At 45.8% G+C, this 24,676-nt stretch overlaps 1 protein-coding gene across 1 annotated transcript in view; it reads right to left on the bottom strand.

Annotated features, from left to right (window-relative positions):
• Window positions 1-271: 271 nt before the first annotated feature.
• Window positions 272-24,676, bottom strand: part of TCF7L1 (transcription factor 7 like 1) — a 189,576-nt gene continuing 165,171 nt past the window's right edge. The window contains exons 5-12 of the mRNA XM_065927283.1: window positions 8,798-8,930; window positions 7,274-7,376; window positions 6,866-6,949; window positions 5,989-6,132; window positions 5,143-5,302; window positions 4,952-5,059; window positions 3,528-3,606; window positions 272-1,669 (exon numbers count right to left, since the gene is read on the bottom strand). Of these exons, the coding sequence (XP_065783355.1) occupies window positions 1,236-1,669; window positions 3,528-3,606; window positions 4,952-5,059; window positions 5,143-5,302; window positions 5,989-6,132; window positions 6,866-6,949; window positions 7,274-7,376; window positions 8,798-8,930 (1,245 nt within the window). The 3' untranslated portion in view covers window positions 272-1,235. The remainder of the gene's footprint in view (window positions 1,670-3,527; window positions 3,607-4,951; window positions 5,060-5,142; window positions 5,303-5,988; window positions 6,133-6,865; window positions 6,950-7,273; window positions 7,377-8,797; window positions 8,931-24,676) is intronic.

Genomic DNA, 24,676 nt, shown 5'->3' with positions numbered 1-24,676 from the left:
CAAAGAAACCCAAGGATACCCCTCCCATCTTGGCAATTACAAGAAGACAAATGAAAATAAAAAGATTCATCCCTTTGGATCTCAGTTATCTATACTGACTGGTCTGTGCACATTCAAGGCTGAAAACGGGATTAGATTTTTCTAGTTCTGTCGGGCATGACTTACATCCCCTTTCAAGAGGCATTCCTCCTTTGCATTCTGTAAAAATCTTACACAGCTTTTGGTGTGAAGAAAGGGGCTTGAGTCAACAAAGGACTAAAATACTCAGCCAAGTCTTGCAACTGCAATTTTATTTTCTTTTGTGAAAATAAACAACTGGGAGTTTAAATTGCTCCAAAAAACCCCATAAAAATGAAAAGAAATACACACAGAAGAAGCATGTGAGGTGATTGGGGAGGGAGGAGGGTCTCAGAGCTTTGGCAGATTGTGCTAGCACATTCCCGGGTGACAGGAGCCAGGCCTGTCTGCCACTCCAGGGCTGTGAGGGGACATCTTGACTGGTAAGGGGGTGGAACACAGGCTTCTTCGCTGAGGAAGTGGCAGGCACCTTGAGTCCCTTTAAATGCAGGGGAGAACCACTTTAGAGGACCTCTTCCTCCACAGAAAGCTGGAGGCTGGTGGGGTGGGGGTGGTTTAGGGCCACTGAGGGAAAGGTGCGCTGGTGGAGACAACGGAGGCCAAGGTGTCTTCTCACGTGGTGACAGCCTTACACTGGGCAGAGGACGAAGATGAAGGCATGAACCCACAGGAGAAAAACGTGGGCCAAGTAAAAGGGAATGTCAAGGAATGGGTTGTAGATGAAGAGGCTAGAAATGGCAACAAGGGCCAACATGTAAGCTGGATTGAGGGGAGCCAGGAAGCAGGGGGTGGGGGGTTGGATGTGCAAGGACGATGGGGAGAGGAGGGAGGGCAGAGAGTCCAGGAGGTAGAGAAAGGGGTGCCTTCTGCCCAGGTCCATCCACCGCTGCACATACAGGAAGAATAACACACTACTTTTCGGTTCTCGTTTTCTTTTTTTTTTTTTAAGATTTTTGTTTGTTTGTTTTTTTTAAAAAAGCCTTAAGATCAGCTACTGGTTACATCTACAAAACGTAAAGTGCTGCTGTTACCAGTCACTTTACAGAACAGTCCAGAGTGGTCAAATATTGACCAATAAAGTTTCCTTTTTTTTTTCCTTCTGCATCCTTACTACTCGATGAGTCACGTGACAGCCTGCATAGGTCAAGGGGGGCAGCTTAGTGGGCAGACTTGGTGACCAAGGACAGAGGCTGGGCCTGGAGCACCGGGAGGGCCTGGTGGGCGTGGAGCGTGGCGGGGAAGGATGGAGGGGACGTCAGCAGAGCTGTGGGCATGGACCCCAAAGGGAGGGGCCGGGACAGGAGCGGGGGCTGGCTACCCATCTGGCCAGAAGAGGTGGCGGCAGCCTTTGATGACAGGAAGGCAGCCGAGTGGAGAGCCAGCTGGGCCCGGGTCTCTGGCTTGGTGGTGAGGGAAAGGGGCTGGGCTTGCTCCGAGTGGGTGGCGGCCGGGGCGGCCGGCGAGGCCAAGGCCGCGGAGGGGGTAGCTGGGGAGTCCAGCATGCTGCCGTGGGAGGAAGCAGGGCTGTCACAGGGCTTCTCGGGGGGCAGGTACTGGACACATGGCTTCTTGGTTTTGGAGGCCAGAGCACCTGCGGGCGGGGCGGGGCGGGGTGGGGGGGAAACAAACAAGAAAGAGTCAGCCGCTAGGAACGCTGGGAAAGGCGGAAGTAGTACGTATGACCCGGGAAACAAGCATGCGTACAGGGAGGTACGTGAGACCCTGAAATGACGTCTAAGGCTTTCATGACACCTAGAGCACGGAGAAGGAAATGGCAACCCACTCCAGTGTTCTTGCCTGGAGAATCCCAGGGACGGGGGAGCCTGGTGGGCTGCGGTCTGTGGGGTCGCACAGAGTCGGACACGACTGAAGTGACTTAGCAGCAGCAGCAGCAGAGCACAGAAAAGGGCCAGTGCCAAAATGCCGAAGACCCCGTTCAGTATCTGCCTGGAGGGAAAATAGCTGAGCTTATCAAATTATCATGCTGTGCTCTGCTCAGTGATGTCCGCCTCCTTGCACCGCTATGGATTGTAGCCCGTCAGGCTTCTCTGTCCCTGGAATTCTCCCGGCAAGAATAATGGAGTGGGTTGCCATTTCCTTCTCTAGCAAATTATCATCTTCCTGCCTAAATCTTATCATTTGGGGGATGGACCTCCATTCAGTTTATTTTAAAATCTTTGGTTTATGATCCTCTTAGAGATAGTAGAGCGCCTGCCAAGCACCAATTCAACAGATTTTGCGTCTATACACAGTTAACTTATGTGTACTCCTATGGAGATGAATACACAAATTATAGAGGTATTAGAAAGCTAGGAAAGGAAGTGAAAGGAAAGGCGATAAAAAGCAACTTAGTGTGTGTGTGTTAGCTGCTCAGTCACATCTCACTGTTCACAACCCTATGGACTGTAACTCACCAGGCTCTTCTGTCCATGGAATTCTCCAGGCAAGAATACTGGAGTGGGTTGCCATTCCCTTCTCTAGGGATCTTCCCTACTCAGGGATCAAACCCAGGTCTCCTGCATTGCAGGAGGATTCTTTACCAGCTAAGCCACCTGCAAAGCCCTTTAGATGGAACTAAACTAGTTCTACCCTTGTCCTGGAATGAGTGTGAGATGGGAGGTGTGACTGAAATACTGGCCAAGGTATGGGCTAGTTGTGCTGGGTGAGATTCTGATGTAAAAAGATATTTGTGGCACAAAGGGGCCTTCCTAATCCAAGCAAATGATTATTTCTGATATTCGGCCAACCAAACATTGAAGGAAAACCTGAATCTACTGGATTCACTGTAAGGTGGTATGCTAGTGTCTAAGGGGCTGGGTTCCTAAGGGAATTTCAAGGCTCATTTCAACAACATTCAGTTTTTACTTTTACTGCATTGATTTTAGAACCTAACCCTCAAATAAGACACAAATCAACTGAATTGAAGAGCACCTTTCGAGTGACAAAGTGCTGGACCAAATCCTCCCTCCATTTACCAAGCAGCATGACCGGGAAAGTCCTTTCACTTCTCTGAGCCTCTGAACTGATCATCTCCAAAAGAGGGGTAATAATAACACCCACCTGAGTATACCCAGGTGGTGCTACTGGTAAAGAACCCGCCTGCCAATGTATATAGACATAAGAGACACAGGTTCGATCCCTGGGTCAGGAAGAGCCCCTGGTGGACAGTATGACAACCCATTCCAGTATTCTTGCCTGGAGAATCCCCATGGACAGATGAGCCTGGTGGGATGCAGTCCATGGGGTCGCAAAGAGTTGGACACAATGAAAGTGACTTAGCATGCACGCACAAGTGTATATGAGGCAGAGTCCTTGAAAATGGCAGCTATTAATATTAAAACACAGAGTTGACACGATGTCCATCAGAGAGCAAAGCACAGGGTGCCAGCAGGTGTAGCTGGCACAGCGGGTAAAAGAAGTAAAGGCGCAGTTCCCTCCTGAAGACTTACCGTCTGCCTCTTGGACTTGCTGCTGCTGGGACTGCGTCTGGGACAGCTGCTTTTCTCGCTTCCTCTTCTTTTTCTTACCCTGAAAGATATGGCCAAAGGAAAAGGTAATAACCAGGGACAGAATAACGGCTTTTCTGATGGATTCAGTTATGAAGTGGGGAGACAGGATATTTTCTGTACCAGGCGCCCAGGTCACATTCTGTGCAGCAGCCTTACGAGGAGGCACGGTGAGCCTTTCTGGGGGGCCACCTCCCTCCCCTCAGCTCAGATAGGCCCTGACTTTCTTGGAAGGTCTCATTCTTTCCCTGCCCTGCGGGCTTAGTTTTCTATTTCTCTCTCTGGAACAGTGTCAGGTTCCTGATCTTTTTTGAGGCATCCCTGGTCTCACTGAAAATCTCATCCAGCTGGAAATCCCTGGCGATTCAGTGGTTAGGACTATATGCTTTTACTGTTGAAGGTGTGGGCTCAGTTGGCACCAAAGGGGGAAAAAAAAACTAACTCAGCTATGAAGATTTTTAGCAGAAAAAGAGCAAGTAAGAACATACATACAAGGACTTCCCTGGCAGTCTGGGGTTAAGAATCCACCTGCCAATGGGGTTCGATTCCTGGTCTGGGAAGATCACACATGCTGTGGGGCAACTAAGCTCGTGTGCCACAACCACTGAGCCTGCATACTCTAGAGCCTGTGCTTCACAAGAGAATCCACTGCAATGAGAAACCTTCCCACTGGAACTAGAGAGGAACCCCCTGTACATCACAACTAGAGAAAGCTCGTGCAGCCCCACCAAAAAATTTTTTAAAAATAAAATTTAAAAACCTGTCCAGTTCCAGGGAGGTATCAGAAATGTAGGCAGTAGCTCATGGCATTGTGAGCCTCAGGTTGGGAACCCTTTGCTAGAGACACTGATCATCAGAACTAGCATACAGCTGACACCACACTCTGAATTATGGAATTAAAGGCTGAGTCCACTTCCAATTCCAATTGGCTTCCCAGGTGGTGCTAGTGGTTAAGAACCTGCCCTCCAATGCAGGAGACTTAAGAAACACAGGTTTGATCCCTGGGTCCGGAAGATTCCCTGGAGGAGGAAATGGCAACCCACTCCAGTATTCTTGCCTGGAGAATCCCATGCATGGAGGAGCCTGGTGGGCTACAGATCACAGAATTGCAAAGAGTCAGACACAACTGAAGTGACTTAGCATGCATGCATGCCCCACTTGCAATGGGATAGGCACAAATTTAAGTCTGTCCTCAGCACACCAAAACCATGTCCTTGTGGCCCTCCTGAGAAATAAAGTGTCTTCCTCATTTCTAGAGAAATACAGACTTCTCCCTGGCCTTAAGGGTCCTCTATCACTGGAGTCAGCTTCCTTCTCCCCCAAATCCTCACTTGGAGGCTGCCCCTGGTGTCTGAGTGGGCACGTACGTAGTTGTCCCGGGCTGACCAGGTCGGGTAGAGCTGCGAGTGAAGCTGCCGCTCCTTCCGGGCCAATTCGTAGTACTTGGCCTGTTCTTCTCGGGACAGGTTGTGCCACTGTGGAGAGGACCAAAGAGGACAGAGTGGTGGGCGTGGGGCACGTGGAGCTGCACAGCCTGGAACACAGGGGCGGCCCTTACCTTCCTCCCCAGGATCTGGTTGATGGCTGCACTCTCCTTCAGGGTGCACTCGGCCACCACCTTGGCCCTCATCTCCTTCATATATAACATGAAGGCATTAAGAGGCTTCTTCACGTGGGGCTTCTTTTCTTCCTCTTTCTTCACTGTGACTGGTGATTTCCTGGGAAGTCACAAGGCTGTAGGTTAGCATTTGTCAGCTGTCATCTCTCAAGGAGGCTAAGGGCTGGCTGCCTCTGGGGAGGAGGGATGAGCAACTTGGCAGCTAATGAAAGTTGCCCAGGGCCACTTTCAGCACCTGGGCACCCAGTTCCTAGTCTCTGACTGACCTCCAGCCATATATATTCTAGGAGAGGACAACTTCCTAACAAAGGAGCAGAGGGTGGTGGGGGAGCTGAGATGGACTGGCCCCAGGTGAGAAAGAGGAGGGGGCAGAGCACTGGAGGCAGAAACACAGCGGGGGCGGGTCTCCTTGGCCATGAGACTTTGATTTTCAGTGGACAAAGCGTGGGCCGTGGTGCTGGACTCAGCTCTGACCCAAGTCAACCATGTTGACTTGAGAAAATTTCCCTTGAAATTTTCAAGTGTTTGGGGGGACATGGAAGGAAGCTAAAAGCTCTCTCAGTTTCTCTTTCACTTTGAAAATCCTGATTGTAGGGCTTCCCCTACTGTGAGAAAAGATGTATGGTGTCTTTGAGAGGATGGGAATTCCAGGGGTCAAAGAGAACAGTTCGCAAGGAGGGGAGGATGGGGCCTAGGGAGCCCCCGGCTGAAGGTCCCCAGGAGAAGAATCAGTGGCACTTGCTGCTCAGAGACTGGCCACCTGCCACCAGGCTGCCCATTACTCACGCGCTCACAGCCGGGCTCAGGCTGGGGGGCGCTGGTTCCTGCTTGACGATGGGGGAGACAATGGCGGGGTGAGGGATCCCTGAGGTGGGCAGACCAGGATGGGCCGGAGCCACCATGTGAGGGGAGAACCGACTGGAAACCAGGCTGCAAACCAGGAGAAAACAAAAACAACAGAGGGATTCAGGCTAAATGCTTGTCACTTGCAGAGGACCTGGTGGAACCCAGCCTTGATGGCAGAGGCATGTGAACATCTCTGCCATGGCAGAGCTGGAGCCAGAGAAGGCTATTGACTGACCTCGAAAGAACTCATTTTGGGAAACACCCAACAAACCTCCCTTCCCTCACAAACACACAGGGTTCCTATATCCGGTGCTGAAAGCAGGTGGGATGAAAAACAGAAGATGCAGGAGGTCGGAGGCCAGGTACACAGGGGAAAGGAAAGAAAGGCTTATGCTCTGGGTTGTATTTTTTTTTTTTTATCATTGGTGGTACCATTGTCAGGTAGGTCGACCCCTGAGATGGACATCCTCTTTCATAGTTCTCTTCTCATGACATCATTTCAGGAACAATTAATCTCCCAGCCTCTGGCTCCAGTCTGACATATTCAAAATGCTTCAATGCCACCAAGCCCTGCCCAGCCCGTAGGGGAACATGCAGGAGGACTGAGTGCAAGGGCTTTAAAATTCTCCTCTTAGAGACAGAGATGGGGCAAGAGTGAGCAGAGCCTGTTGTCTCCACCCCACAACTAATCAGAGAGGCGGGGAGGAAAGGTGAGCACCTGCCTCTTTGCTTACTGCCAAGAGAAAACTGTGCAGGGGAGCCAGTAGACAAGCATTCCCTGTGCTGCCACTTCCCCGCTCACAGCCCCAGGACTCACCTGGACATCGAGGCATTCATGGCGAGGGCAGGGTAGGGGTGCCTGAAGCCACCGGGAGGAAGGGAGTACATGGGCTGTCCTTGCCTATAAGGGCCAGGAGTAAGGAAATCTGGTCAGGAAACTGGCTGAAATGGGAACGTTCATAGGGCCGGAGAAGGGGTTGGGAAGACAGGATGATAAGTAAAAGGCAATAAGTAGGAAGTGGGAGTTGGGAAGATGCTGTCTGGGGAATTTGTTCTGATGCCCTGGGGAAGTTCTGGGCTTGGTGAGAGGCCTCCACTGTGGGGATGGGGATTGGGGGGGGGGGGGCGGGCCATCTGTATTTGGACCCCAAAGACAAGCTGGAGATACAGGAGGCAGAGCTCAGTGTAAGGAAGGAGGGATAAGAAAGGTTGTAAGTTTCCTTACTGTGGGACGAGCCAGCTGAGGGGATGTGGGATTTGCCCAACAGCTCCAGGAGACAGTGGGTAATATGGAGACAGCTCGGATGGATGAGGGGGCCGGGGAATTCCTGCTTCCAAGGAGAAGTGTGTCAGACAGTTCCTTGGCCCTACACCTTAAAGTCACATCAAACAGGAGGCTACCCTTTGTTCCCAGATGCTCTGCAGCTTGCAGTGCCCTTTCTTTCACTGTTTCTGCCCTCAGTCACCAGTAACTTCCAACTGCTTATATTGGAGGTGTCCAAGACACAGGCAGGAAATCTTGGACTGAGAAACCCAAGCTTATCTCCGGAGTCATCAGCTGGAAAACCTGTTTCATTCGTGGAAAAATAAACTTCAGATTTCCGTGTAACAGGGAAGAACAGTAGCTGATTCCACGTTGGATCTGTTTTTTTTTTTTTTACTTTAACCTTTGCTCTCCATGCTCTTGTTACTATAATTGTTGAAAAGATGCTGTATATAAGCTGCAAGCATACATAATGGCCTGTCTCAGGGAACCTCTGTTGGAAACAGACTGTTCTGATGATCTGGCCCACCTGTGACTGGCTGCAAGAAGAAATTAACACATCTCTGTCCTGATGCAGGCCAAGCCAGGAGATATTCTGCAAGACTTAGGGCCTTTTTATTTTACTTCCTCCCCCTCTCTGTTCTATAAAAGAAACTGGCATCCAGACTCCGATAAGATGGTTCTCTAGGACATTAGTCCACTACCTTCTTGGATACCCAGCTTTCTGAGTAAAGTTGTTATTCCTTGCCTCCCAATTACAGGCCTGTCATGTGGTGAGCAGACTGAACTTGGACTCGATGACATCCGTTCCACATTTATCCTCCCTATTATCTGTAACTTGTAATAGCTGTCTAAAGAGGGACTCCAGAAATGCTCTGAGCCACAGCAACTCTATGGGAATTTTATGAAAACGATGGCTCTCTCTGGGATGAACAGTGTGGGTGAGCAAGTTGAGAAAAAAGTCAACTCAGTCTCTTGCCTTGTATCTCTACTTATAAGTGGAAACTATACTTGTATCTATACTTATAAGGGGAAACACACTGACTGAAACTGCCCACCCTGGCCAGGTACCATAGAAACCATTTGTGGGAGTTATTTTACGACAGGAGGTCCTGGCAAGGAACATGGAACTAATAAGCCACCACCAACCGGGAGAGTTTGCGAAAGGTCAAAATGAGACGCCATGTATCCTACCACCTCCCAGGATCCTTCCAACTGCCATCCATCTTGGCTGAGTAATGTGTGCGCCACCAGGAAGGACCCTGAGTCAGAACAATTGGCTAAAGACAACTCAGAAACTAACCCCATCACCGTAAAACCTGAGTCTGTGAGCCACATGTCAGAGCCCTCCTGGGCTCCCTTATCATACTGTTCTCCATGGGGGTGCCCCTTCCCAATAAAGACTCTTGCTTTGTCAGCACGTGTGACTCCTCAGACAATTCTCTTCTGAGTTACCTGGGCCAGCCTGAGCGGCAGCCAACTCACCTGTCTTTGGATCGATCTCTGGGGAGAGGTGTGTGGGAGGGGAGCCGGGGGAGAAGTGGTCGTTGCTGTAGGTGATGAGGGGCGTCAACGGATGCATGTGGTGCGGGTGCTGAACAACAGGAACTTTATTAGACTGAAAGACAGAGAGAAAGAGACTAGGGCCAGTTGCCAAGGAGATGGAGTACAGACGGGCCTCAGAGATACTGCAGGTTTGCTTTCAGACTGCTGCAGAAAAGTGAAAGACACAATGATTTTGGTTTCCCAGTGCATATAAAAGTTACACTTATACTATTCTATAATGTTAAGTATGGGGAAGCCCTGGTGGCTCAGTAGTAAAAAATCTGCCTGCAATGCAGGAGACTCGAGTTTGATCCCTGGGTTAGGAAGATCCCCTGGAGGAGGGCATGGCAACCCACTCCAGTATTCTTGCCTGGAGAATTCCATGGACAGAAGAGCTTGGTGTTCTACAGTCCACTGGGTTGCAGAGTTGGACACGACTGAGCACATGCAGTGTTAGGTGTGCAATGGCATTATATCTTAAAAAAAATACATTTGTTGTTGTTGTTCAGTCCCTTAGTTGTGTCTGACTCTTTGCAACCCCATGGACTGCAGCACCCCAGGCTTCCCTGTCCTTCGTCATCTCCCGGAGTTTGCTGAAACTCATGTCCATTGAGTCGGTGATGCCATCTAACCATTTCATCCTGTGTCATCATATATATACATATATATATATATATATATATTTGCCTTTTTATACTGAGAACCCCATGAATAGTATGAAAAGGCAAAAAATCCCCATACATACTCTAATCAAAAACACCTTGTTAAAAGATGCTAATCATCAACTGAGCCATTAGTGAGTTGTAACCTTTTTGCTACAGTGACATCAAAGATGACTGATCACAAGCCACCACAACAAATATAATAATAAGGAAAGAGTTGGAAATATTGCAAGAATCACCAAAATGTGACAGAGATACAAAGTGAGCAAAGATTGTTGGAAAAATGATGCTGATAGACTTGCTGGATAAATCTCTAATTCATAAAAAAATGCAGTATCTGTGAAGCACAGGAAAGTAAAGTACAATAAAACGAGGCATGCCTGTAAAATCTGTGGTTATTTACTGAGTTGACTATGTGCCAGGTATTTTCCATGCAGCATCGCATTCAGCCCTTGTAGAGAACTTAAGAGAAAGTAGCAGTCTATTTGCCCCTTGGAAGAAAAGCTGTGACAAACCTAGAAAGTATATTAAAAAACAGAGACATCACTTTGCTGACAAAGGTCCGTCTAGTCAAAGCTATGGTTTTTCCAGTAGTCATGTAAGGATGTGAGAGTTGGAAGAGGGCTAAGCACTGAAGAGTTGATGCTTTCGAACTGTCGTGCTTGAGAAGATTCTTGAGAGTCCCTTGGACTGCAAAGAGATCAAACCAGTCAGTCCTAAATTAAATGAGTTCTGAATATTTATTGGAAGGACTTTAGATCCAATACTTTGGCCACCTGATATGAAGAGCCAACTCGTTGGAAAAAAGACCTTGATGTTAGGAAAGACTGAGGGTAGAGGAGAAGGCGATGACAGAGGATGAGATGGTTGGAAGGCATCACTGACTCAATGTACATGGATTAGAGCAAATTCAGGGAGATAGTGAAGGACAGGGAAACCTGGCGTGTTGCAGTTCGTGGGGTCACAAAGAGTTGGATAAGACTTCATGACTGAACAACAAATACAGCAGAAAAAGAAACAACAGAATTAAAAGGGATTAAACCCAGCCTCCTACATACCCTCTTCAAAACAGCCCACCATCACTCACTTCATGTACACTGTGTGCTAAATGGTACAGACTGCTGAATTATGAATCATGCTCTGTGTAATCTCAGTGAATTTTGAAAGGCTCAACACTTGCTTGCCAAATAAACTTCTTAGAAATAGTAGCTCATGGGTTCAAGTCTGAGACTGGGAACAGAGCACTGAGAGAACTGTCACCACCAGGCCACATATAACCACTTGTCATGTTCAAGGTTTACATTTACAGATGCTACCAAGGGCACTTAGAACTGTTCTCTCTGGAGCGTATCAAACACCCTGCTGATCTAATTATCACATTTCATTTTAAACATCAGCAAATGTAAGGAGCACATTTTATAAAACTGTTAAGAAAGCAAAAACAGGGACATCCCTGGTGGTCCAGTGGTTAAGACTCCACATTCCAATGCAGGAGGCCTGGGTTCGATTCCTGGTCAGGAAACGAGATCCTACATACCACAACTAAAAGATCCTGCATGCCACAAGTGAGACATGGTGCAGCTAAGTAAATAAAATAAACATAAATTTTTTAAAAAAGAAAGTAAAAACTCAGGCGTGTCACCAACACATCATGATTTCAGAAATGTTGAAAAGGGGGGGAAACCTGTGTGCCCTGGAATCAGTAAACTGTATTTTTAATTGTTTTAACCTAATCTCACTTAACAGTAAGGATTTTTATTACAAAAATGGCTAGTGTCCTTATTATAACCTACTAAAGGAGCTATGATTATCTTGGTTTGAGGAATAAGGAAACAGAGTATGGAAAGATGAAGTGATGTAGCCTGAGTCACAGAGGTAGTAAGTCACAAAACTGGATTCATATTAGCCCTTTACATGTTAACAAACCAGGGTGTCTCCTCTTGCATCACCTGCCAACCCAACAGCCCAATCAAAACATCTATCAGAGAAAGGACATATACTCATCTTTTTGGATAATAAGGTAAATGAGTTCCAAGTGGAAGAGAGATGTCTTTAAAAAAAGAGATCTGTAAAAAGGATGATAATTTGATGGCATCTCAGGGGCCAGAATTCCAAACTTCTGTCTTTCCGGTTGAATGTTTCATTTCATAGATTCCATGAGCAATTTTTGCCTTTTAGTTGGTGCCCCTTTGGTGCTCATCATGCAAGCTACGATAGGTACATCTCCTAAGTATTCGTGCACTGACAGTAGCCTTGCTCTGTTTTCAGTAGTCTAAGCGGAGATGAGAGGCAGAGTCCTGGGGCAAGGCTTGGAACCGAGAGGCCCAGCTCCTAGACCTGCAGAACCGAGACGGAGATTTCAGACGTTCGCAACCACAACCACTAGGTGGCGCTGGTACACGGCTGGGCTGCCGGTACCTCCTCTTGGACAACTTCCTATGGCTTCCCTTGGTGGGCTCCTTGGGCGTTGCTTGTAGTTGCAGGTATACTAAATTATTTTCTTCTTTCACCTGTTCCCTTACTGGCTTTTGAAGAGGTCTCCACGTACAAGAACACGTAACACAAATAAGAATATTAAAAGATTATTTTAAGGTCAGATTTCTATTAACAGGATTCTGATGCAATCAATGATGCATTCAGGTTTCATGGAAGCAGCTTTATCTGAAGGGCGATTTTAATTTTATTTACTTATTATTAACTTTTTTAAAAGGTGTTTTTTTCCTTCCCAAGGCATAATTTAGCTTTGGGAGGTTCTTTTTAAAAAATGTTTATTTATTTGACTGTGTCAGGTCTTAGCTGTGGCATGCATGATCTTCACTTGCGACATTCGAACTCTTACTAGAGGCACATGGGAACTAGCTCCCTGACCAGGGATCAAACTGGGGCCCTCTGCATTGGCAGCCAGGGTCTTAGCCCCTGGACCACCAGGGAAGTCAATAAAGGGAGATTTTTTTATTATAAAAACCAATAGAATTATTACTAAGAGTGATAGTAAATGATAAAAGAAATACACAGAATGAATGTGCAATTTAAAAATTACAGTTTTTTTAAAACATGTAAATTTTATGATAAAAAAATTAAAAAGACTAGCGGGTATTCCCTGGTGGTCCAGTGGTTAGGACTCGGCACTTCACTGCCATGGCCTGGGTTCAATCCCTGGTTGGGGAACTAAGGTCCTGCAAGCTGCACATCACGGCCAAAAAGAGAAAAGAAAAATAGAAGCATACCAAAATGTAAACAGTAAGTATATTTGAATGGTGGGAGTACAAATGATTTTGTTTTTCTTGTGTTTTCCAACTTTATTATCTATTAAAAATATACATATGACGAATGTAAATTTCCTAAGGAAGAAAATACAGGCTATATTTTAAAACATTTAGAAACCACAATCACACACACAATAAACCCCAACAACCCCACCATGTCCACTGTCACACTAGCATAACCCAGTACCTATTATCATTTTGACATATCTCCATTCACTTGGACTTCTTGTGCATCTGTTATTTACATCATTTATAGCCATCTTTTTTAAATTAAAATTTTCAGCTTTATTTAGATATAATTGACAAACAAGATTGTAATATATTTAATGTGTATTATGTGATAACTGAATATAGGTACACAGAGCCATCCTAAAATACTTAACGGTGTTATGAAAGTAGGACTGGCCATGTGCTGTCTTCATCAGAAACTGGTGAACAGCACTGAATGGGTGTCAGAGTTAAGCACAAAGCAGGGAAACATGAGTTATATTGGAAAATGCAGTCTCCTCACTTAAAACACTCTGTGAGTTATTATTGGTTTCCATTAGGTGGCATCATTGTCCAGAAAACGGACGGGAAGGTGGTGAGTTCACAGAAAGAAAAAGGAAGGTAGACTTTTCCTTATCAGGCTGGGAATATGCAGTCTCTGGAGATGATTAGCAAAACTTGGTCTCTTGGGCTCCTCTAGTGGTTCAGTGGTAAAGAGCCCATCTGCCAATGCAGGAGCCATGGGTTCGATCCCTGGCCCAGGAAGATTCCACATGTCCCTAGCACCACAATCAACTAAGCCTGCTTTCTGCAGCCTGAGCTTTGCAACAAAAAAAGCCACTGCAGACAAGAAGCCTCCGCTTGCTGCAACCAGAGAAAGGCCGCGTCGCAGTGAAAACCCAGTACAGCCAGAAATAAACAAACATACAAAATTATTTTATAAAAGATCAACTCCTTTAGGGCTGACTCAGGGAAAGCTCTCCTTGGAGGCTCTCATCCCAAGAAAAGTTTCCCACTGATTTTTCTCCTTTGCTGTCCTCCAGGGACATGATGTTTGCAGCACGAAGCCAGGTCAAGGACAGGGATGTGGAGAACCAGCGGACAGTCCCTTGTACAGTGCAGAGAGCACACACAAGCCAGGACACAGATGTTACCTGGGCAAGGGAGCTAGGCAAGGCCAGTTTTACCTAAAGCAAAGCATCTCAGCCTGCCTTGTGCTCCAATCCTTCCGTCCCGTCACACAGACCCAACCCTTTACCAGCGCAGGTATTCCTCGTCTATTCCCTGTTTCTAGGGTGGTTGTTGTGCAGTCACTCAGTCGTGTCCAGCTGTTTGAGACCTCATGGGCTGTAGCCCACCAGGCTCCTCTGTCCATGGGATTTCCCAGGCAAGATTACTGCAGTGGGTTGCCATTTACTTCTCCAGAGCATCTTCTCAAACCAGGGATCGACCCTGTGTCTCCTGCACTGGCAGGCTGATTCTTTACTGCTGAGCCACCAGGGAAGCCCCTTTCTAGGGTTGGTCCAAGCCAAAGTTCTGGAAACTCCTGGTCCCCAGGAAGCAATGTATCCTCCCTTCTACTGTTCATGACTTTACTCCAAGCTGTAAGTAAAGCCAATGCTCCACTACAGACGAACCAGCCACCTCTTCAAAAGTTGTTTCTTTCAATAACTGCTTTGCATTCAGGCATGTTCAGTTGCTCAGCCATATCTGACTCTTTGCGACCCCATGGACTGTAGCCCACCAGGCTCCTTTGTCCATGTCATTCTCCAAGGAAGAATACCAGAGTGGGTTGCCATTTCCTCCTCCAGGGGATCTTCCCGATCCAGGGATCAAACCCACATCTCCTGCGTCTCTTGCATTGCAAGCAGATTCTTTACCACTAAACCACTGGGGAAGTTAGTGGTTTGAGGTCTTTACAAAGCCTCCTGCCTCCTAGGCTTCGTTCACTACCTCCTTTTCTTCCTGATCTGAATTTCAGAGATCAGAAAGATAAGGCTTTCAGGTCAGGCAAAGGGGAGCCTTAATTGTGGTATCCATGTCCCGCAAAGCAGACATAGACCAGTCAACAGGCTGCCCAGCAAAGATCCCCAGAGTTGCACTGGGTCACTAACTGTAACTGATTTTATATATTTAAGAAATATGCTCTATCCACAATCAATTGTCTGTTGACTGCTTGAGGGAATCTTTTCTTAAAATTATTCTCAGGAGACTGCTTAAATGTAAGACTTCAGGAGAAAAGGAAGTTGGTTTGTTCCTAAAGGACCAGTCCAGGATTTTCCCGGTGGTCCAGTTGTTAGGACTCCCAGCTTCCACTGCAGGGGGCATGGTTTCAATCCTTGATCATGGAATAGGATCCCACAAGCCACACAGCACAGCCAAAAAAAAAAAAAAAAAAAGTACCTGTACACTCATAGTGGTGGATTAACATATAATAGAGGCAAAGGCAAATAGGAACCTAATGAAAATTGAGGGGGAAAACTCTTAATTCTAAGTAAACATACCCACCACTCTCTAACAAATACTGCTTAAAAGGAAAAATGTAAGTTCTTTGCTAATTCTGTCATCGTATCCTATTAAAGAAAGGAAATTTGCATGTATGTCTTCTATACAGAATTTTCCTGGCAATTCACACATTGATTTATTGGGTGATTGTCTGTGAAGACTGTCTACACAGCAGGCACTGAGTTGGGTAGCCAAAGGGCTGAAGGCCAACAGCAGAAATGGAAAGAACCTGGGTCTCCAATGGCATGGTTTGCTTGTTGAACTAACTGGCCTGGCAGAAAACATGACTCACAACAAGTATTCATGCTGTATCTACTACGTGCCAGGCACTGTTCTAGGTCTTGTGAATGCATTAGAGAATCTGTCTATCTAGACAATAATCCAAACAAATAAATAAGATGCCGCATGCTACAATGAAGATGGAAGATCCTGTGTGCTGCAACTAAGACCTGGAACAGCCAAAATAAGTATTAAAAAAAAAAAAAGAAAGGTGAGGCAGATGTAGGTTATAAGTTACACAGGCCAACCAGGGAAAGCCTCAATGAGAAAATGACTTCTGTTTGAGTTTTATTTATTTGACAGCACAGGGTCTCAGATGTGGCACGTGGGATCTTTGGCTGCGGCATGTGACCAAGGATCAAACTCAGGCCCCCTACATTGGGAGCGAAGAGTCTTAGCCACTGGACCACCAGGGGAGTCCTCAGAAAATGACTCTTGAATGACTATATGAGGGCAGCAGAAGCGAGATGTGTGGGCAGGGGAGGGAAGGGCATTTGGGCAGAAGGCACCCAGAGTGTAGTGGCTCCCAAGTAGACAGGAAGATAGGTGTGTTTGAGCAACTCCACGGAAGACAGTGGACGGGGCGCAGGGAAGAAAACAAGGGGATGAAAGTCTGTCTTAATGTATGAACACATACATTTTGAGCTTCTCAAGTAGGCGGCAAGCAGTGTGCTGCAGACTGGGAAAGATGTGAACACAAATCCAGGATCTCTGGAGGGCAGCAGCATAGAGAAAATGCTTCGGGGAATTAGAATGTGCTTCAGGCTTCCCTAATGGCTTCGACAGTAAAGCGTCTGCCTACAATGAGGGTAGACCGGGGTTCGATCCCTGGGTTGGGAAGATCCCCTGGAGAAGGAAATGGCAACCCACTTCAGTACCCTGGCCTGGAGAATCCCATGGACGGGGAAGCCTGGTAGGCCTACAGTCCATGGGGTCGCAAAGAGTCGGACACAACTGAGCGACTTCACTTTTCAGGTCCTTCTTGGAAACAATGGTACATTTCTGAGGACTTTGTAAATTGGACTGGGCACAAAATTCTTGGGTTAAAAAACTTTCCTTATCAAAACTTATCTATGGCTTGCTGGCATTAAAGGCAGCACATGAGAACCCTGTGTTTACCTTTATTTTTCTTCCTTTGATACTGGCCTTTCCCCTGATGCATAGATGAAAGTGAAAGTGTTAGTTGCTCAGTCGTGTCTGACTCTATGTGACCCCATGAACTGTCGTCCTCCAGTCTCTGCTCATGGAATTCTCCAGGCAACAACACTGGAGTGGGTTACCATTTCCTTCTCCAGGGGATCTTCCCAACCCAGGGATCGAACTCGGCTCTCCTGCATTTCAGGCAGATTCTTTACGATCTGAGCCACTAGGGAAGCCCTGCATAGATGCTTATAAGGGGAAAAAAAAAATTAAACCCTTACAATCCTGATTGTTGCCAGGATGTGTCTAAGTTTATGTGAATTTTCATTTACTTCGTAGAATTCAGGTGAGCACTTTCAAGCTATACACCTTAGTTTTTATTTATTTATTTTTAGGCTGTGTTGTGCAGCATCTTAGCTCCCCAGCCAGGAATTGAATCCAGTCCCTTGCAATGGAATTGAGGCGTCTTAACCACTGGACTGCCAGGGAAGTCCCTAGTCTTTCGTTTTAAAGCCCCGCTTTGCTTTCTTCTCTCATTGCCTGTTGTTTTCACTGGTTGTGGTCTCCTCTTAAGGAACACTATTTGTAGACTGTTTTTCAGTTGTCTCCTCTATCTTCTTCTTTTGTGTCATCAATGTACAGACTTGACTTGCCACAGTGTCCACTCTGGTCTACACTAAGAATTACGAACTGGGAAATATGAGTTGTTGTTAAGTTGCTAACTCCTATCTGACTCTGTGACCCCATGGACTATAACCTGCCAGGCTCCTCTGTCCATGGGATTTCCCAGACAAGAATACTGCAGTGGTTTGTCCTTTTCTTCTCTAGGGGATCTTCCTGACCCAGGGACTGAACCCGCATCTCCTGCATTGGCGGGTGGATTCTTTACTGCCGAGCCACCAGGGAAGCCTGGGAGATATGAATAAGGTTTCCCCAAAGCTAAATCTCAGTGGCAGGAACTAATAAAGGAATGATGGCGGTAGATAATTACCAAGGCATGCCATGAATCGTGGGTGGAAATTTAATAAGAAATAGGACATTTATGCAGCTTCTAAGCCTCTGCCTACAGAGTGACTTATTAAGTACAAAAGGAAAGAATAACCTCAAAGAGAAAACACATGTCAAACATCACCTTAATTAAATGATCCAAGCCAACATCACTGACATTGGGACAAATGGACATCACAGACCTGCCTCCCGATGTGAGGCCCTGAGAGGGACACCTGAATGTGGTCCTGTTCTTGCCAAAACACACAACCGGAATCTAACCACGAGGACATCTCAGATACACCCGGATGGAGGGATGTTCCACAAAATAGCTAGTTTGTACTTCTCCAAAGAGTCAAGGTCAGGAAAAACAAAGGCTAAGCAACTCTGGGAGATTCAGTTCAGTCAGTTCAGTTGCTCAGTAGTGTCTGACTCGTTGTGACCCCATGGACTGTAGCACGCCAGGCTTCCCTGTCTATCACCAATCTTTTTTGTATAGTTCTTCTGTGTATTTTTGCCACTTCTTCTTAATATCTTGTGCTTCTGTTAGGTCCATACTGTTTCTGTCCTTTACTGTGCCCATCTTTGCATGAAATATTTCCTTGGTATCTGATTTTCTTGAAGAGATCTCTAGTTTTCTCATTCTATTGTTTTTCTCTGTTTCTTTGCATTGATCACTTAGGAAGGCTTTCTTATCTGGGACATTAAAAGAGACTAAAAGACATGGCAATGAGATGTAATTTGTGATCCTGGGTTGAACTCTGGACCAAGAAAAACACATCTCAACAGACATTACTGGAACATTTATGAAAATTTGAATAAATACTGTGAATTAGATAATAATTCACAAAATATATTGTGTGTTTTACTTGCTCAGTCATGTCTGACTCCTCTGTCCATGGAATACTCTAGGCAAGAATACTATAGTGGGTTGCTGTGCCCTCCTCCAGGGCATTTTCCCAAGGCCAGGGATCGAACTCAGGTCTCCTGCATTGCAGACAGATTCTTTACCACTAGTATCACCTGGGAAGCCCCCTTTATACACACACATACTTTACTTTTCTGGTTTCAAAATAATTTAATTAGGGACGTCTGTGGCGTTCCAATAGTTAGAACTGACATCATGCTTCCAAGGCAGGGGCCGTGGGTTCTATCCCTGGTTGGGGAACTAAGATTCCATATGTCTCATGGAAAAATTTTTTGGCAGGGCCAAAATATAACAAAGATTTTTTAAAAAGATTTACTTAAAATTCCTGAATGTGAAGAGCAACTGGACCCAGGAGCAAAGAGGGGTTCAGAGGCGGGCATCTACCTGTACCCAGATCACTGATTCTCCAACCATTCATAAATGCACCCTGAGAATCTATTCTGCCAGGCATTATGACAGTTGCTGTGTAAACAAATATGAACAAAACAGAGTGAATTTTACCTTGAGTTGGTTATACTCTGGAAGCCAATTTATCTGCCTTGTATGGTTGGGCACCATGTTCCATGGAGAGAGTGGAGGGCCTGAGAAGGGGCCGGGTATGTGGGGCCACAGTGAGGGGTCAGGATAACAGTCCACATGCAATAATCAGACATTACTACTTAGTTGTTAGAGATTGTTTTGAAGGCACACAAATTCAAGTGGTAATAACACTTAACTCCATCCCCAGCCTGGCCTCGTTATGGCTTGTTTATATGCATTTCCCTGACGGGCAGCTTCAACATGACTCACTCCATCTCTCCTAGTATGCAGGCTGTTTCCTTCACTTGCCCTTTCCCCAGGGCCAAACTCATCCTAAAATATTTTGCTCGTGATTCCAAAAGAAATTTCTTAATCAAGTCTTTTCATTTCTCTAAAAAAAAGAAAGTGTCCAAACCTCCAACCACTTCCGGTAACCTGGTTACCTGCTGACACTTCCAGCTTAGAAAAGCTGGCCGACAGCAGACCGGAATGTTTTCTGGTCTCTGCTTCCCTTTTGCCTCTGGTTTGCAGTGAGGGCAGTGATTCTCAATTCTGGTTGCCGCTGAGAACCTGCTTCCCTTTTGCCTCTGGTTTGCAGTGAGGGCAGTGGTTCTCAGTTCTGACTGCTACTGGGAATCTTCCAGAGAATCTTCTGGCTTGCGTGTGATAAACTATGATACCAGCCACCATCCCAGACCAGTTTAATCATATTCTTGGGAGCACTGATGCTAAATTCTATAGGCTTATTATCTCTATTATCTGTGAAATGTGTCTGTTTGGTCTGGCATCTAATTTCAAAATTCATCACCTCCTAATCTGCTAAATAAACTGTACTTTTATTTTTAATTTTTAAAATTCTCATTTATTTATTTGCCTGCATCGGGTCTTAGTTGAGGCACGAGGAATCTTCGCCGTGGCATGTGAGCTTAGTCATCCTGGAGCACATGGGATCTTTGGTTCCCCGACCAGGGATCAAACCTGCATCCCTTGCATTGGAAGGCGGATTCTACATTGCTGGACTGCCAGGGAAATCCCAACAATATTTTATTTAATTTCTTTCAGATTTTATTATTATTTTTTAAAAATATTTTTATTTATTTGGCTGTGTCAGGTCTCAGCTGCTTCGTTGCAGCATGTGGGATCCAGTTCCCTGACCAGGGGTTGAACCCGGGCCCCCTGCATTGGGAACATGGAGTCTTAGCCATTGAACCACAGGAGAACTCCCTATTTTATTATTTTTTTAAAATTGAAGTATAATTGCTTTATAATGTTCTGTTAGTTTCTGCTGGGCAACAAAGTGAATCAGCTATATGTATACATATAACCTGTCTCCCCAAACACTCCTCCCATCTCATCACTCTAGGTCTTCACAGAGCACTGCAATGAGCTCACTGTGCTCCATATAGTAGCTTCCCATAACAGTATTTTAATTGTTCTTTCCCTCTCTTATTAATAGCAGTGCTCGAGGTGGTGGGCAATCCCAAAGGGCAATGCCAAAGAATGTTCAAACTACTGCACAATTGCATGCCTCTCACACACTGCCAAAGTAATGCTCAAAATTCTCCAACCCAGGGTTCAACAGTACATGAACCATGAACTTCCAGATGTTCAAGCTGGATTTAGAAAAGGCATAGGAACCAGAGATCAAATTGCCAACATTGGTTGGATCATTGAAAAAGCAAGAGAATTCCAGAAAAACATCTACTTCTGCTTTATTGACTATGCCAAAGTCTTTGACAGTGTAGATCACAACAAACTGTGGAAGATTCTTCAAGAGATGGGAACACCAGACCACTTTACCTGCCTCCTGAGAAATCTGTATGCAGGTCAAGAAGCAATAGTTAGAACTGGATATGCAACAACAGACTGGTTCCAAATTGGGAAAGGAGTATGTCAAGGCTGTAGGCTGTCACTCTGCTTATTTAACTTATATGCAGAGTACATCATGCAAAATGCTGGGTTGGATGAAGCACAAGCTAGAATCAAGATTGATGAAAAAAAGAAAAAAAAAGATTGATGGGAGAAATATCAATAACCTCAGATATATAGATGACACACCACCCTTATGGCAGAAAGTGAAGGGGAACAGAAGAGCCTCTTGATGAAAGTGAAAAAGGAGAGTGAAAAAGCTGGCTTAAAATCCAGCATTAAAAAAAAAACAAAGATCATGACATCTGGTCCCATCACTTCATGGCAAATATAGATGGGGAAACAATGGAAACAGTGACAGACTTTATTTTCTGGGGCTCTAAAATCACCACAGATGGTGACTGCATCCATGAAATTAAAAGATGCTTGCTCCTTGGAAGAAAAGCTATGAGCAACCTAGACAATATATTAAAAAGCAGAGACATTACTTTGCCAACAAAGGTCTGTCTAGACAAAGCTATGGTTTTTCAAGTAGTCATGTATGGATGTGAAAGTTGGAGTATAAAGAAAGCTGAGCACCAAAGAATTGATGTTTTTGAACTGTGGTGTTGGAGAAAACTCTGGAGAGTCCCTTGAACAGCAAGGAGATCCAACCAGTCCATCCTAAAGGAAATCAGTCCTGAATATTCATGGGAAGGATGCTGAAGCTGAAACTCCAATACTTTGGCCACCTGATGTGAAGAACTGACTCATTGGAAAAGACCCTGATGCTGGGAAAGGTTGAAGGCAGGAAGAGAAGGGGACGACAAAGGATGAGATGGATGGATGGCATCACTGACTCAATGGATATGAGTTTGAGCAAGCTCTAGGAGTTGGTGATGGACAGGGAAGCCTGGCATGCTGCAGTCCATGGGGGTCGCAAGGAGCTCAGTTCAGTCACGACTGAGTAACTGAACTAAACTGAGAGGTGGCTGGGCATTTCAGGTTTGGCTCCCATTCACACACATGTGTATCTCAGATAACAGAATGAGAAGCTCTGACTTGAAAATGGAAGACGGTGGTCTCCTTTCACTTTCTAGAATATCAAGTTCAGGTTTTCTCCCATGAAGTTCTCTTTAAGCTTTTGAGGCCTGTTTTTCTGCTTTTCTGTATGAGAGTACAGAGTGTGATAATATACAGCTTCCTAGAAAAGTATCTATTTTCCTATCTACAATGTAATGTATCCACTATTCATGGTTTTCCACTCTCAGACATAACATGAGCCCCTGCTCCACCAGCTGTGCTGAGATGTCTTGCAGTGGCTGCAGGTTTGTCTGGCAGTGGATGCTATGGGTAGAGAACCTTGTGGAGAGCTTAGGGATTTCATGTATTTTTATGTCGCTTACACTGAGATAATAAGTAAGGATGAGTAGTTGATTTATTTGAGGAAAAGGGTCTTAAAAAATGGAATCACAGACAGGGCAAAAAAATTTGGTAATGTATATTAATACAGCTATAGTCTTTCCAATACTTATGAATGGATAAGAGAGTTGGACCATAAAGAAGACTGAATGCCAAAGAACTGACGTTTTCAAGCTGTGGTGCTGGAGAAGACTCTTCAGAGTCCCCTGGACTGCGAGATCAAACCAGTCAATCCTAAAGGGAAATCAATCCTGAATATTCACTGGAAGGACTGATGCTGAAGCTGAAGCTTCTATATTTGGCCACCTGATGCAAAGAGCCGACTCACTGGAAAAGATTCTGATATTGGAAAAGACTGAAGGCAAGAGGAGAAGGGAGTAACAGTGGATGAGTTGGTTGGATGGCATCACTGACTTCAATGGACATGAATCTGAGCAAACTCAGGGAGATAGTGATGGACAGAGAAGCCTGGTGCACTGCAGTTCATGGGGTCGCAAAGGGTTGGACACGATGTAGTGACTGAACAACAACAATCCATACAGTTTCCTGGGGCCAACAAAAGAATTATAGGAAGCAGAGGACTGAGAAAAGGTGGGCAAATGAGTGCTGTTAGGTATTAGGTGACAAACAGATCAGGGATGGCGGTGGAAGGTCTAGCTCTTGTGTGAAGTTGGGTGGTGAATACTAGAAGGGAAATATAGGAGGAAGAGGAGGGCTGATGGCAGGCTTTTTGTTTTATTTTTCAGAGCTGGATCACTCTGTGCAGCAGGAGGGATGGCAAACTCAGTCTATGTGCTTGTTTTAAAAATAATTCACCTCCTCTGAATGCAGATGGAGATTTTTGAAGATATGCAAACAACAGGATGTGAAGGATGCTGGATGGGGATGTGGCACAGGATGGGTGGGGGGCATGAGCAAGGATTTGAAACAGTTAAAGAGGGCTTCCATGGTGGCTCAGTGCTCAAGAACCCACCAGCTAGTGCAGGAGACTTCAGTTCCATCCCAGGTCCGGGAAGATTCCACATGCCTTGGAGCAACTAAGTCCGTGCGCCACAACTCCTAAGCCTACGCTCTAGAGCTCAGAAGCTGCAACTACTGAAGCCCGAATGCTCTGAGAGTCTGCTCTGCAACGAGAGAAGCTACCGCCATGAGCTGAACACCACAGCTAAAGAGTAGCCCCTGCTCGTTGCAACTAGAGAAAAGCCTGTGCAGCAATGAAGACCCAACACAGACAAATAAATCGGAAAAAAACTTTTTTAAACAATAAATAAAGACAGATGGCTGTGCTGGGAGGGGGCAAGCCAGTTTTGTGGTGGTGATGGGGGTCATTGGGATGCCTAGTCCTCGACTGACCACTAGTGGGCACTTGCACCTCGCACTTGGCCACCAAACAGTTGTCTTGGAATCTAGAGGGTCACAGGCAACTTCCAGGACTGCCCACCCCCGCCGTGGGGCGTGTTCTTTAGGCTGCTCAGATCTTGGTGACAGGCCATAGGACCTCTCAGGGCAGCCTGCTCGGGATGGCTGTGACAGTCACCTGAGAACTACACCGGACATTGGTCAAGGGCTCAGACCCTGGAAGTTGGTCTCACGATTACTGGAAATCATACAAGCTCACCGTGCCATGACTTATCTCTCTAGAGATACCTTCCTTCTCCTCAACTAAATTCTAAATTATTTTTTAAGCTTTTTAAAAAATATTATTTTTTATTGATATATACTTGATGGGTGTGCTGTGTGCTCAGTTGCTCAGTCATGCCTGACTCTTTGAAACCCCATGGACTGTAGCCTGCCAGATTCCTCTGACCAAGGGATTTCCCAGGCAAGAATACTGGAGTGGGTTGCCATTTCCTCCTCCAGGGGATCTTCCTGACCCAGGGATCAAACCCACATCTCTTGCATCTCCTGCACTGGATTCTAAGCTTTTAATGAAAAAAGACTGTCAGGAGATCTTAAAATAAGAGGAGATGAAATATGAATGAGATGAAATTCTACATCTGGGATTTGCTTGCAAACAACCCAGCATGGTAGAAGGGGGAGCGTGAGTGAGGAAAACCATTGAAATTTTACAGAGTTAAGTTTTAGAAGCATCATATATTCCCAGGTCTCCCTTCTATCTGTCTGCTCTGTGTTTCTGAGACTCACTGCACTTGAACAACACTAGTCAGCTTGTGGGGCACGTGGGTTGCCCCAAGCTCCTAAGAAAGCCCAGGAAAGAGGGATACAGGGTCCTAGCTGGGTGCATCTCCTGGCCTATCAATTTCAGTCTGTCCCA

Source organism: Muntiacus reevesi, chromosome 3 (assembly GCF_963930625.1).
Source record: "Muntiacus reevesi chromosome 3, mMunRee1.1, whole genome shotgun sequence".
Lineage (NCBI taxonomy): Eukaryota > Metazoa > Chordata > Mammalia > Artiodactyla > Cervidae > Muntiacus > Muntiacus reevesi.
The sequence above is the reverse complement of the archived record's forward strand: the minus strand, read 5'-3'. Positions and strand labels throughout refer to the sequence as shown.